The sequence below is a fragment of the Epinephelus lanceolatus genome, chromosome 21, assembly GCF_041903045.1.
Source record: "Epinephelus lanceolatus isolate andai-2023 chromosome 21, ASM4190304v1, whole genome shotgun sequence".
Taxonomy (NCBI): Eukaryota; Metazoa; Chordata; class Actinopteri; order Perciformes; family Serranidae; genus Epinephelus; species Epinephelus lanceolatus.
The window spans coordinates 25,382,503-25,398,320 of record NC_135754.1 but is presented as its reverse complement, the minus strand read 5'-3'; the positions used below and the strand labels follow the sequence as shown (position 1 = coordinate 25,398,320).

Here is a 15,818-nt window from a genome sequence, read left to right as displayed (position 1 = left end):
AAAATTTTCTGGTGAAGGACCCCAAAGGCCCCCTAATAAATTAAAATATGAATGAAGCAGAGAACGTTTATTCTGACAAAACTGAAGACATTTACACCATAAATTCATGCGGAAAGCGCATTAATTTGTGTTTAAAAATTCACCAGAAAGTAAGAATTTAAGTGTTTGATGCTAAAGATTCTCTGACGAAGGACCCCCGAACTCCCCCTTATAATTTAAAACATGAATGAAGCAGGGAACTTTTATTCTGACAAAACTGAAGACATTTACACTATGAATTAAAGTAGAAAATGTACAATTTGGTGCCTGAATATTCACCTCAAAACAAGACCTTGAGTGTTAAATGCTCAAATTTTTCTGACGAAGGACCCCAAAGCCCCCCCAATGAATAAAACATGAAGGAAGCAGAGAACATTCATTCAGACCAAACTGAAGACATTTACACCATAAATTAATGTAGAAAATGTAAAAATTGGTGTATAAACATCACGAGAAAGCAAGAAATTAAATGTGTCAGGCTCAACTTTTTTTGGGCGAAGGACCCCCAAGCCCCCCCAATAAATAAAAACATCAATTAAGCAGAAAACTTTTATTCTGACAAGCATGAAGACATTTAAAACAATAAATTGATGTAGAAAATGTAAAAATTGGTGTATAAAAATTCACCAGAAAGCAAAAAATTGACTGTTTGATGCTCAAATCTTTCTGGCACAGCCTCCCCCAGTAAATAAAAATATGAATGACAGAGAATTTTTATACTGACTAAATTGAGGACATTCAAAACTATGAATTGAGTAGAAAATGTACAAATTTTTGTGTGAACATTCACCAGAAAGCAAGACATTAGGTGTTTGATGCTCAAAATTGAAAATTGTATGGCCCGGGACCCTCAATGCCTCCCAATAAATGAAAACATAAAAGAAGCCGAGGGCTTTTATTTTGATTAAAGTAATACATGTACACCATAAATTGATGTAGAAAATGCAGAAATGTGTGTATGAAAATCCACCATAAAGCAAGAAATTAAGTGTTTCATGCACAAAATATGTCCCCCACCACCCCAATGCTGAAATGCAACCTACGCCCCTGCTACAGTCATAGAGTGGCAGCTACAGGAGGACCCAGGACACCCCCACCCTCACCCTCACCCCTCCTCACCCCCCCTCCACCAGAGATCCCTGGTGATGAACTTTGGTTAAGAGGCACTGTTCCATAGAGCCAGCATCAGCATTACATTTTAATGAGCTGATGGGAGAGCATGGACAGCTCCACACAAGACATCTTTTAAATAGAGAAAAAGGCTGAAGAAAATTCATTTCATGCTTCGTGGCTGCTTAAAAAGCCCCATTTAAGGAGGCTCAGACACATGTATGTGATAAATTCAAAATGTACATTAATATCATTAAAAGAGCCCTATAAAGTTTTTTCAATTCCAATTAAAGCTTTTTCTATTTTGGACCCCGGGGGTGGGGGAGCCTTATGTGTCTTTGTTTATGTGGGAAATTAAATTGTGAATACAAAGAAGTGTAATTCTATCAGCCAAATATGAGAGCTACTTTGAATTTCTATTACGGCTTAATGCTGATTTTTTTTCTTTTTTTTCTTTAAGCTGATTTCAATGTGTTGCTCTGTGCTACACACACACACACACACACACACACACACACACACACACACAAACACAATGGCGCGCAAATGAGATGCATTTGTTTTGATTTAGCTGGAGGTTAATATTTCAGGGCATTTCAGTGAATTTCTAAAGGAGCAGTCCGCAAAAAAATCAATGAAAACATCCTTAGTGCTTCAGATCATGTGATGCTACTGGAAAAATATCTGAAAATAAACGAGAGAAGTTTTCTTTTTTGCCAGAGGTGTTAAAACAAGGGTTCCCCCACTTGAGACAATTCAGAAAAAAAAATTAAAAAACAACCCGTAAGACTGGAGCCAAAGTCTTTTCCAGTTGGGTGACTCTGACTGGGGCCAGTCGTGGGTTTCTGTGGCAGACAGTCTGACCTCAGGACTGTTGACAAAAGAGGATGCTCCATTTAAACACCTTTCGCCTGCATGCATTATTAAATGCTACAGAGACAGTGTTGTACTACGAGTCAGGGGCCATCACAACCAACAAGTAACGCTACCCTGTTGGTAGACATATAAAAAAAAAAAAAAAAAAAAAAAAATCCTCAATGGCGCTCGATATTATTGATTCAGAAGGAAAGCAATTTTAATATTTCTTCAGGGGATTTTCAGCAACAGCCAGGTCATTAATTCATTCTCCCAAATTGCTTATTCAATATCAAGAACATGGATACCAAATAAAGTCTTTGAATTTATGTAGCACACACAAGTCAAAGGGGTCGAATAACTGTTATGGGGAGAAGTGAAAAAAATTAAAACATCAATATGCGCTCTCTGGAAAAAGCTTGTTGTTGTAGCTTTGCCTCCAAGGCGAGTTTTTTTGTGTGTGTGACAGTGTTGGATTTATTCCTCTGAAGCCTTCTGGCACCTACAGTAACATCAATATCCAAATCATCTGATGCATTTCTGGATAATATGGAGAAAATATAACAGGAGTATTTTTGGTTCGGTGTGTGGAGGCTTGTCTGTTCATCCTACTGGAATAATACATGCACAAAAACAGGGGCGTAGGTTTAAACATATGAAACGGGGGGTCAATTTTGAGCATCAGACACTTTATTTACTGCATTTTGGTGAATTTTCATGCACTAATATGCGAGTTTTCTGCTTCAATTTATGTTGCAAATGTCTTTAATTTTGTCAAAATCAGAATCCTCTACTTTTTTCATGTTTTCAGTGGGGGTGACAAATGCCTATGTTCTAAAAACTGAGGGGAACGTATCCCCTGTGCCCCCGAAATCTTCGTCTATGACTGAAACATACTGCCCATGGCACTGAGTATCAACAATCTAAACCACCAGAATTTGGCATCAAATGTCCGGTCTGATTCAAAATCTTGTTTACTTATTTTTAAATCAGATATCTTCTGATTGCAGATTTCAGACGGACTATTTATGCACCAATTTTAAGATTTTGCAGGTGTCGTTTAGGACACTAAATGGGGGATGTGAAGGTTTTTGCAACCATGTGTGAGTTCCAATTTTGGTGCAAACTGTGTAAAATAGTGAGTCATTTTATTTTGGTTATCATGTCATATCCTGGAGTGTATATGACTGTCTTATTAATGTTTAAGTGTACTGTTGAAAGCATCAAACACTCAATTTTCTGCAATTTTCATGCACCAATTTGTGTCTTTTCTGCATCAATTTAAGGTGTAAATGTCTTTAATTTTACACCATTGCTACTTCTATGTTTTTATTTCAGTGGGACAGATGCACATGCTCTATCCCTCTATCCCCCCTAAAATCCGCACCGATGCAAATAAATAAGGATCTAAATCTGAATTGTGCACCCTAAAAGGCCCCACAGTCCTCACCCGACCTCTCTTTGTGCTCCAAAATAGCTCCGGTGGCATACATGATGAATAGTTTTAAAGTTTACAAATTATTGTGACAGCTCCCTTTCTCCCCAAGTGCCATTCAGATTAAAGGAATCTAATGCTGGCGTAAGCTTGTGCAAGGCAATAAGGAACTATTGCTTTCCTGTCACATATAATTTATAGCTTTCTATTTGCATCTGTTTGCCCGTGTGACTAATCCCCAACTTTTTCTCCCCAAGCCCCGATCAATACAACCTCATCCACATTGGCACATGGGGGGCTGCTGGTTCTACAGAGATGTTTGATCTGGGAAGCAAAAGGGCTGCGATCGGACCCGGTGAAACCCCCTCCACAGTGGGGGGGTGGGGGTGGGGAGAGACGAGGGGGGAGAGAGCTGATTAGTGTGGGCCAGGTAGAGTCAGTGAAGCTGATCATTGAGGTGAATTGATGTGATTTCATGCTTTGTTTGCAAGATCACTCAGACCAAAAGTGCAATGAAGACTTTTCTCCACAGCTCACCTTTAAGGTAGAACCACTGACCAGATCCCTGCTTGCGTATGAGTTGCGTTTGATATCTTAATCTCACAATATCTCTGTAGTAGCTGCTGTTAGGGGTGGTTAGGGAAATCTCCAGGAAGGGACGTGGGTTGTAGAAGAGCAGCTGTGACATCTGTTTTTTTTTTTTTTTTGTCCCTTTGTTCCTCAGGATCATCCGAACAAAAGTCCAGCAGCCTTTCCATCCGTCTCCTGATGGGTCATCCCTGTCGACACCAGGCCATACTATAGGTAATGCTGCACCTCACAGCATCATGTGAACACTGCTGGTTTGAAATGTAATGGGTAACAGATTACTTTGCAGATGTGATTACCTTTTGATTATAATAAAGCTGAAGGGTCCTAAAAACATAAATTATGTCGATGTTGACGCCATTTTCATCGCTGGTGGTAAACAAGCTTAACGCTGCACAGTGATGTCAGAGCTAATTTCTGATTTTAGAAGGGAAGTATTTTTGAATTTTGAAGAACTGAAAGGCATTCTTGTCTGACCACATGGCCACCTAACTTGGCATTGTTGACCGGTCGCAAACTCAGGGTTCTTAAAGTATTGTGCAAGGATTTTATTGGGAGACAAGAGGCGGAGCAAATTCAAATAAAAGAACCAACCAAAAACAATGCTGAAAATTTGACGTAGAAGCAGCTCCTTGTAAGCCAACCTATGCTTGATGGTGCACCCAAATTTGTCCCAAAGGCGTTGCTGACCCTTGTTGACTGGCAATAGGCCAAAGAAAGGTTTTACGTGCATGGCGACAAGATGCAAAGCAACATAATAAATGTTTTATTCAACCTATCAGCTTTTTACCAAAAATATATTCGAATGTAACCGCTTTACAATTGCTAACATTGTGATTAGCAACTGTAATTTAATCCCGTATTTCTCCACGTAACTAGTTATTCCGCAACACTGCCTATGACATCACGGCACATACTAGGGCTGGGCGATATGATATTATATCGATATCGTGATATGAGACTAGATATCGTCTTCAATTTTGGATATCATAACGTAACATAATGTAATTTTCTGAACATAAGCAGACTGTTTGAGCTGTTCTATTATTTGCCTTTACCCACTTTGTCATTATATCCACATTACTGATGATTATGTATTGAAAATACAGAAATATTTTGTGAAGCACGAATTGTCAACCCTACAATAGCGATGCAATATCAATATCGAGGTATTTGGTTAAAAAAAATATCATGATTTTTGTCATTTCTTCCCAGTAAATACCGTACATGCATTAGGAGTGTGTCGATATACCGGTATAGACGATAACCATAATATTTAAAATATGAAATACTGATATCATGGTAATAATACACATACGATAATATTGTGTAAATAATCCAGCGCCTCTTAAATTGTTTGTTTCTTTCTGCTCTTGCTTTGTCCCCCTCTCCATCTCTGAACTCTTGTATTTTGTAGTAAAGTTGGAGTAAAGATGAATTTGACCAATTAGCATTATTATTAGTAATTTTACAAATATATGCCGATATTATCGTTATCGTGAATTCTTTTTGCTACGATAATTGTGTAGTGAAAATCTGATATGCACGTTCCCCCCCCCAGTACCAAGCACAGCCTCTCCGCCTGTAACCAGCGCCTCCAACGACCCTGCAGGATCCTACTCCATCAACGGGATTCTGGGTATTCCACGATCCAACGGTGAAAAGAGGAAAAGAGATGAAGGTAAGGGAATTTTGTCTATCTTGAGAAGTAAAGAAAAAAAAGCTCAGCTCAGGATTAGCATGAAGAAAATATCTTTTCAAAAAAGGCTAAAAACTTGAGTAGAATTCTGTGCAGCTTTATGCTATAAAACCCACTTTGCTGAACTTGCAATTACAGCATTAAAACCTGCTTCAGTTCCAGCAGATGACCCTTATAAAACACCTAAGTCTGAACTCTGTTACACCGCTGTGTCAATCTGCCAAGGAGTCTTTTGATTTGAAGACACGACCTCCGCTGTTGTCTCCTGCAATTAATCTTTATGGAAGTGATTAAAGGGCTTTAGATAATTACATGTCAAGATGATGTAGCCAACCACCCAGGTCAGTCAAGAAAGCCGCTGTAGCTCTGTGGAGGGCTTTTTTTTTTCCTCCTTTAACAAAAGTGGCTCCACTTCTGCTGCTGAAGTAGTAGGTTAGTGGATATAAGAGAGCCTGAGGCGATATAGATTATTGGTTCTGTAAGCAATAGGCTTCCTTAATGTCACTACATAAGTAGCTGATGAGAATAGCTAAACAGATGCACTCCGAAGCATGTATGGGTACGGAGGGATGATGTGGCTGCTGGAAAAAGGGGCAGTTATCTCAAACAGGGTGGGGAATGAGTGCCTTATTTCTGCAGTGCTGTGGAATGAGAGCTAATCAGAGCACGGCAGCAGTTTACATAGCGTCTTCTTTGTTATGGCGTTTGTTGAGAAGCACGGGGGTTTGCGGGATATTGAGTGGAATTGATGTTTTATGTGCGTGCAGGGGAGGGAGGGGATGACTAATGACCTGTCAGAGGTAGATTTCCTGGCAAAGATATAAAAACCAGCATGACGTGGACATGGCAAATGACATAATCAAGTCTTTCCCTGTAAGAGATGCAATCGCGGCGGCATAATGCAAACGTCTGGTATTTTCAAGGGTTCATTTTCAGTCGTTCGAGGACCTCTCATATTAGCCGGGGTGTAATGTCTAGTCCCTGAATGATAGAATGCACACATTTCTATGCAGATTGCTACTGAAGGGCAAAGAGGTATTAAAGGGCATGGAGGGGAATAAGGTGTGTGTGTGTGTGTGAGGAGGAGAGCCGGCCTGTTTTGTGGAGGTCTTCCAGGTGACAGCGCCATGTTTCTACGGCTATTCAGTCTCAAATGATTCCCCTGATGTGCTGCCATTTCTGTGATTTAGGTGCTCGGCCAGCATTACGATGAAAGAGAAGAAAGCTGTGTGTGTGCGCGCGTGTGTGTGTGTGTGTGTGTGGGGATGTGTGCGCCCATGTGTGTGTTTGTGTCAGGGTAGGACTTGTACTGAGGGTGACAGAGGGAGCTGTGGTTCTTATATACTCTCTCTTATAACGGCCAGCTGGTGCCTACCTGGAACCACGGGGTCAGGGATACTTTATCTTTCCAAAACATAAACCCCAGGCCTCGGCCGCACACACACACACGGCTGCAAAAGCAATGTCTCGCCTCGAGCCACAGTTTGTAAGAATAGTATATTACATACGATGTTACCCTGTAGACACTATTGTCCTGTTGCTGTTTGCTCTTAAAGTGCAAATACAGTCCCCAAAAGGACTAAAAAACACACTGAATTTCAAGATTTTGCATGTGGTGGGCTGCAGCAGGGCCGGAGCCATGGAGTCAACATTGGGGGGGCCATTATCTGCTGGGGGTTCTGGGGGTTAGGAGCATTTATTCTAATTATTTCGGACAGCGATGCATGGTTTCCTGTCCTACTGTAGTAGCATAACAAAGATTTTTTTTATGTATATGTTAGCAATAATTTGGGGGTGGGGGGTGATGTGTCCCCCCAAATTTATATTATAATTCCTGCCTTGGGCTAAAGTGTCATAGCTGTCATTTAAGACACTAAATTTGGAATGTAGAGGTTTCAATATCTCTGGAAATTAAGCCTTTGCATGAAAAAAGTGAGTAATTTCATTTTGACATTTAGGCTGCAGCTCCAGTATGACGTATTATTAAGTTTTGCAGTGCACCGTTGAGAGAAAATCATCACAGATGCCACATTTTGCAATAGATGCCATCAACTGTTTTAAAGGGCCTTCTTACTCTGCTTCTATTCATGCATTTTTGTAACATTTACATTGAAAAAACAAGTAATTTAGTCACTTTTAAAGAGAAAAATGTCTGGACATTATCAAATGCTATAACCATAAGCCTACTGCTTAGCCTTTTTTCTAACCAAACAAGGCAAAGTGACACTTCTTAACCAAGAAAGCTACATTTATTTATTTATTTTTGGATTTTGGATTCACTCACCAGTCTTTTTACAATGTAGTAGTAAAACACAAACTTATAACATGGTGTGTTTTTCTTTTAAGATGAATGAATAAAAAATATTAAAGAGTTGAAAAACAAATTTAAACACTTTCCAACACATTTTCTGCTTCTTCCAAATTTCCTCAAATGTAATTCCCTGAAGCCTCATTGTGAGCGTAATTCTTTCCATTACATAGATTTCATAAATGATATCACACCAGCTCTCTATAAATGGGGTGTCTGGCTTAAGTCATTTGTTTGTAATTGCTTTTCTAGCAACGACACTCAGTATGCCTAGTATTTTGTGTTAATATGAGAAGATGCTGAAAGTAAAAAGCCCCAAAAAGGAGTTCATCACACTTAAATATATATTTTTTTCTGTGTAAATTTCACACCAGAAAGTGTTTACTTTCTGACAGGCCCAAAACAAGTGGTAACGGTTGGCTTCCTGGGAGCCAAAATTCCTCCAGTGGTGAGACCTCTGAGCAGGTGTAATATCTGCAAAGACTCTTCTAGCCAGACGCTCTACATACAGTTCAGCTTGACATCTTCCACTGAAATTCACAATATTTTGTCCAAACTTAAAGCTAGAAAGCCACATATAAGTCCTCAGTGTTTGGAAAGTGTGAGTAAAGTCACAAGGATGCTGCTACGTTGGTGTTTCTGGTCATTTTTGGGTTACAGCAGCTCTTTTTTTAGCTGAGCTCTGTGTTTCAGTGTTGCCTTATTTCCCATTCAGATGTATTTTGCTTCCCTCAGTAGTCAGTAGTCTATAGTCAGTTAATGCTTGGATTAAATTTCCTCACAGCACAGTAGCTTGCCTGAGCCCTATTTAACTTGGTAAGCCTCATGATGATTGTGGCACAAGCAGTCATTATGGAGGGTTGAAAACATGAACAAAAAATGAGCGAAGGAAAAAGGAGGGGAAGGGTTACGGGAGGGGAGGGAGGGCGGTGTGCAACACGGGCCCTGCTGAAATGGATTGGCTGTGCAGCCCAGAGTATTTGTTTTAGGCAGTCGCTGTGGCGCTCTGCCAAGCAGGCCGACAGCTCCTAAGTTTCCAAGTCAGCAGTGCCCTTAAAAAAAAAAGGTCCCCCCCATTACAGGAGGGATGTAGAGATAATGTACTGTGACACACGTTATGTACACTGGGTCTCGGCGAGAGGAGCTTCAGGGACACAGGTGTCATAAGAGCCATTAATCTGCTATTGTCACGTGTTATTGCAAATTAAAAGTAGCATGTTACACTTGGCAGCCATTGCTGCGGACGGACAGAGTGGGGGAGAGGGAGACCTCTGGAGACGGTGTCTTTGGTGACCATGGCTGTCCGCACCTTTTACAAAGTGACATATATTAGAATTTGCAATTCTGCAGAGAAAAGCTATTACCTCACAGATTAACATCCCAACTCCGCCACCCCCGCTGCTTCTGACACGGTGGGCTCCAGAAAAGACAAAGGAGAAGCTGCTCCTCTCAGGGTCAAATAAAAATCTGTCATACAGGATCTGATGTTTAAGTACAAATCTGCTTTCATGGATGTTTTTTGTTCACCTTCTTGTTATTAGTGAGCGTCTGAGTGAGCTGAATTGACTGTTGAGAACATGCAGCGTCCATGAAGTGTGTCCAGGCCTTTCAAAGTCATATCACAGCGGCCTTTCAGAGCGGCCCACAAATTGCACAATCAGACCTGTAGACGACTCTTAATTTCAGCCATTCTGGCCGCTTTCTAGCTTTGTGTCGGGCTTTCTTCTTGATTTATGAGAGGAATACAGAGAGAGAGAAATTTCATGATAAGATGATCATCATATATTTCAAAAGCCAACAACAATAGCCAGTGGCAGTCAGAATGGATGTGATTCTGTGCTTCAGTAGCTGTTGAATTAATTATTTCTCATCTCTGAGCGTCATGAGGACTGAGCTGATGTGTGTGTGTGTGTGTGTGTGTGTGTGTGTGTGTGTGGATGGAGATGAGTGATGGAGCGGGCCACCGTCACACCCTGCTCTGTGTATCAGCATCTGTTATGGAGGGGTGGGGGAGAGAGGAAGAATCAACACAGGAACTCAGAGTGGAGCAAAATGTCAGCACCTAAGTGCAACCTCCAAATTAGATTAATAAAGCCTTTAAAAGCTCAGGAACATCACAGCAAATGGATGGCCGACAGCAAGTTTCCAAAATGTTTCCCCTCTGAATCATCCCAGCAGGACACCGACGTCATTACACGTCCACATGACGTAAAATTCTAACATCATTAGATATTTAAAATATCGTCAACACGAGTTTCATTCCAACAAACTTCCAACGTCTTTCTGACAGCATCTTGACATCCAGTACCGACTGGGTTACGAGGAGGAGCAGCTACAGAATACTTTGATTATTTTGATTTGTTTGTACTATAAATTGTCAGAATATACTTACACTACTTGTAATGTCTTCTCAGCTGGCTATCAACATCATGAGACCTTGATATTTGGTTGAATTTAAATTGTGACACTGGGTTAACAAATTCAATGTCAGAATGTCTAATGCCAACGTCTATTGGACGATAGATGATTTTGTTGGTTTAAAGATCAATCAATCAGTCAATTTTATTTATAAAGCCCAATATCACAAATCACAATTTGCCTCACAGGGCTTTACAGCATACGGATATACATACAAGATGTGTTAAGTAACCAAAATCCAACATCTTCCAAACGTCTCATGCCAACGTCATCTTGACATAGAAGATTTAGTTTAGTGAAATATGGAGAGCAAAACCCATAAATGTCATAATGTTAATGTTCACACAACTTGAAATTCTAACATCATTAGAAATTGAAAATTTTGTCAACACAATTTTCACTCCAACCAAAATTTAATGTCTGTCTGATGTCATACAGATTTCCGATGTCAGCCCCAGCTGGCACACGACTGACCTTCAATGTTGAAATGTGGTTGCAATTACTGTATGTCAGTTGTTGTTCCAACATTAAAACAACATTGAAACAACATTTAAATCTGATGTATGTAAAAAGGTTAACAAATTTCTCATGACTAAACACTGAAATTTCAGTAAGATCTGTTTCAATGTTGAAACAATGTTTAAAGTTTATGAAACAACACTGTAAAATCAACATTGATTCATCTTTAAAAATAAAAACATAATTCAACAGTGACTCAGCCATAGTGCATGACGTTAGTTCAACAGGAAATAAACATTAGAATGCCTGCTGGGGCACGATTATGAGGAATGGGGCTGCAGCTACAGAGTACTTTAATTATTTTAATTAGTTTGGCCTATTAAATGTCAGAAAATATTACATCTACTTCTCAAGGGCGTAGGTTTTGTTACAGCATTGTGGGGACACATGAAACGGGGAGTTTGGGGGTCCTCTGCCAGAAAATTCTGAGCATCAAACACTTAGTTTCCTGCAATCTATTGAATTTTTATGCACCAATCTGCTAGTTTCTGCATCAATTTATGTTGCAAATGGCCCTTTAATTTTGTCAAAATCAAAATCCTGTGCTTCTTTCATATTTTCACTGGGGGTGACAAATAAAATATTGAGGGGGACATGTCCCCTGTGACCCCCTGAAATCTTCGCTTATGGCCGAAACATGCTGTCCATAGCGCTAAGTGTCAAAAAACTGAACTACCAGGGTCAGATTCATAATCTTGTTTACTTATTTTTGAATCAGATATCTTCTGATTTAAATCATAATTTTGCACATTTTAGATGGACTATTTAGGGTTTCAGCTGTGTTTAGAAAACCCAAAACATTTGAGAAGTTTGGCTTCATTTATTAAATTAACAAAAGAAAATAAGGGTCTGTAAAAAAAAAAAAAAAAAAAAAACTCGACACCACTGCTACTTTGTACGTCCTTGTTTTGTTTGACCAACAGCCCCAAAATCAAAAAAGTAAATTAATGTGTGACATAAAACAGAGAAAAGCAGCAAATTCTCACATTTGAAAAGCTGCAAACAGAAAATGTTTGGCCACTTTTTGATTAATCGATTATAAAAAAATGTTGTTGATTAATTTTCCATCAATTTAATCGTCCAATCCCTATAAAACACCAATCACACATCTCTGGTGATGCAGAACAAACATATCACAGCATTTCATTTATGTTTACATAATCAAAACATTCAATTAGACAGAACAAAATGCAGCTGAGTTCATCCAATTTGTTTTAATTTGATTTCATTTAGCCGAGAATTGAATCAGGCGGGAAATCATGGAGGTGTATTATTGTGAAATACATAACAATGTGTTGAGGGAACGAGAGCGTATGTATGTTGACATGTTATTTAAACAAGGAGCCGACTGAGAGGGGGGGTAAGCTCATTCATCTGAGGGGGGTGTTCATGACCTCAAGGTGCCAGCTCACCTCCCCGCGCCTCCGACAGCAACTTAGAAACTCTGTTTTCATCGTGTCAAAAAAGTTAAACTTTCATTCTGAAAAGATTTTTTCTTCTATTGGAATCAGACTTTTTGTGTTATTTATGCTCAATGTGCTCTTCATTCATGATAACTGTTCTGTTTTTGTTTGGCGGGCAGTCACTCAGACTCACCCCCGGTCTCAGAGTTGCCTCAGCTAAAGCCTCCTGCTAAGGGTCGTGACCTCTGGGTGCCAAACCCGCAGAGAGGAGTCTGCTTTATAGAGCCGGTTATCTGATCTGATAGAGGCTGCTCCCTCGTTACCAGAGTGTTAATACAGACCGATGTCAAGATGAATACACTCAACTCCAGCGATGATCAATAAACGGCCACAGAGCGGGACAAGCATGTAACGCACCAACAAAGCCACTGTGGTCAAAGATTAGAATCACCGCTGCATAATGGGCACATTTGGAAACGTCCAAATAATGAATCTGACTTCTTGTGGCGACAACAAGTGTTTAAAGACACTTCACAGCAGCGGACAACAACTACAAATGTTTTACATTTCTATTTAACACTCATTATTTGTGGCTTAATGAGCAAAAACCAAAGCTAAAGCTGAAAAAAACACAAGTATGTACACATTAATAATAATTTAACACTAAAAACTCAACTACTCTGCTGCATCAGGTCTGTGCAGGTGAAGTTTGATCACATTTGTTTGGCAGGGGCATCTCCTGATCAACATAAGAAACAAACAACCATTTAAATATGGATTCTAAATTTTTTTATTGGTTGAATTCTGATTTGTGAATTGAAATATCACTGCATCAGCCTTTTTTCAGTCATATTTGAGCACACACAAAACACAAATATGGAAATCTCTGATGTGAAATGACCTGTATTCCTCTTACTTTGGAAAAAAAAGTGTTTTCATGTCTCATTTATTGTAAGAAAATGACAAGTCCTTCATATTAAAGTACTAAATATGCTGAATGCAACTTCCCCTCAGAATGACGCAGAAAAGTTTTGTTGAAAAATCATACACAGTTTTGGTTAGATAAACAAATGAATTGGTTCGGGTTAGGAAAAGGTTAAAATGACTACTTTGTTTAGATTATGGGCGTTTGATGACATGGTTGCAAGATTAAAGGAAATGATTGTGGTCATGATTGAAAGACAAGATGCCAACACTGAGTCTTGGTAGGAACAGTTGACTTTCTTTGTTGACATTTTGTGGTTCTATGAAAACGTCCCCCTACTTCTTTTAAGTCTTTTTTGGGATTGTTGGCTCAAATACCTGATTTCACAGCAGCTTTTCTAAAAAATTGCAATTTATGTTGCAATGTTTTTAATCGTTTTTTGCGGGAGCGGGTGAAAATTGCAAAAACAGTTAGAATTTGTTTTTCTGTATACTTGATTAAAAATCGAAGGCAACTCATTCCAGGCAGAATCAAACCACAGTGTTCTGAGTTTGTGTTTTATACAACACCAATGATGCATATATAATCAAACTCACATTGATACTTTTAGCATGTGCAATAGATCTGGATGCAACAGCCTCTGTCTTGGTGATTTTACCTGTCTGTCATCAACACATTTCAAATGTTCTCCTGGTGTCATTTGCGGTAGAAACTGTTTGTGGAACCGATGACTTTTGCTTGAGTTCCACCTTAACGTTGCACACTGTTTACCCTTGTTTTGTTCAAAACATCAGGTTGCCTTGCATGGTCTTTAGCAGTAATTTCTGTTGGTAAATGTGAGACGTTCATGTCGCATGTGTCTGCATCTTTACAACCAGGAACAAGGAAGTGAGTCTGGTGATGTGCGGGGGACTGCTATGTTTGGTGAAACCTAGGAAACGATATTTGGTCAAATATGTATAAGCTGCAGTGACTGGACAAAGTTGAAAGATCGCACAGAATTCACAGGAATTGGTTGAATTTGTTTTAATTGTTATGATCGCAACATCCTACAGGAGCTGTCTGCCGATGGAAAAGACTTAAAATTTGTACGACTACTAAAGGGCTTTGTCACTTGAATGAGAACAAATGTAGTCTTTAGGGAACTGATGCTATAGTTTTTTCGTGGTGGACGGTCTTGAACAATAATTAAGGATGCATGAACTTGATTTAAACTGAAAGGAGGCTTAATTACACATCTCTACATAAATGTTCTAAATGTCACCAGAATCATCTTCATCACCAAAACACAGTCGTTGCTGATCTGTCAGATGAGAGTCAGTAGCTGGGAGGACAGATGGGACTGTCCTCAGTCTGAGTGGGAGGAAGAGTGTGTAGGTTGACCCAGGATGGTTTGTCTTGTGTGTGGGAAGTGTATTCCTCAGTGGTGAATGACAAATATGGTGGCGGTGGGGGGCGGCGGGGTTGAGGGGGGTATTGATCAGGTGTTGTGGCTCGGGCTGGCTGATGGAAAGTAATTAATGACTCCATTTGCTTTGGAAGCAAAGAGAACAATTGAGTTTGATAAAGTGACAAGCAGCAGCTCGAGTAGGTGAAAACATGTTGAATATTCACCTCAAGAGTTCAGACGAGCAACAGATCCGGACCAAAATCAGAGCTGGTCTCATATAGCTTAAAGGAACAGTTCAACCTCTTTGTTTTTGTCTCATGGGTTGGGTGAGTCATATCTGTGCAATAAATATGAAGCCACAGTCAGAAGTCGGTCAGTCTCAGAGCCCATCTGCTAACGGTCTGGCAACGTTTAGCTTCGGGGGGCAAAGTCCAATATTTTCGGGGTTCTGTAAGATCCAGCGAGTATTCGGGCCAAGACTTCCTCTTCCATGCGCCGGCAATGGTTTACACAGTCTCAGAAGCCATCAGTCTGACAACAATCTAGATACTGGGGAATCTCTATAAACAGATATCTGCATATGAATGCACATGAATTTAAACTAATGCTTATAAAAAGCTTTATCATCATCAGACGATAGCCGATGGATTCTAAGATTGCATTTCGGCCACTGTGTATCACCTCTTTTGCTTTCCACATGGACTGTGTACCTGCATGCATTCAAAGCTTATTCAAACATGATTGGTCAAGACTACTCAGACTACAAACAGAAACCAGTACGCTTCCGGTACCAAAATCTTTATATGTAGCTATCTGATTAGAACACCAGGTTCTGCCGCAGCTGCTTCTCTCGTCCATCGATCTGATCAGCTCTGATCTGATTGACTGATCAATTATTAACCCTGCTAATCAAAGTCCATAAAGTCCTGCTGAGGAAAAATAAAGTCACGAAGAGCTCCACCTGTGCTGCATTCATGGACCCACAATTTAGAGAGGGGACACAAAATGAAACCAGAATGATACCAAAGGACGCCAAGGAAAATAGTTTGCCCACCTCCATACCCCCACCCCCTGGCATCAGCTACCATCATACATAGATTATGATTCTGTGGGAACCACTGAACTATTC

The 15,818-nt window shown here is 39.9% G+C and overlaps 1 protein-coding gene across 2 annotated transcripts in view; it reads left to right on the top strand.

Annotated features, from left to right (window-relative positions):
- Positions 1–15,818, top strand: part of pax2b (paired box 2b) — a 43,767-nt gene that overhangs the window by 3,427 nt on the left and 24,522 nt on the right. For both annotated transcript variants that reach the window (XM_033611845.2, XM_033611849.2), the window contains exons 4-5: positions 4,164–4,243; positions 5,589–5,708. In XM_033611845.2, coding sequence (XP_033467736.1) covers positions 4,164–4,243; positions 5,589–5,708 — 200 coding nt within the window. The remainder of the gene's footprint in view (positions 1–4,163; positions 4,244–5,588; positions 5,709–15,818) is intronic.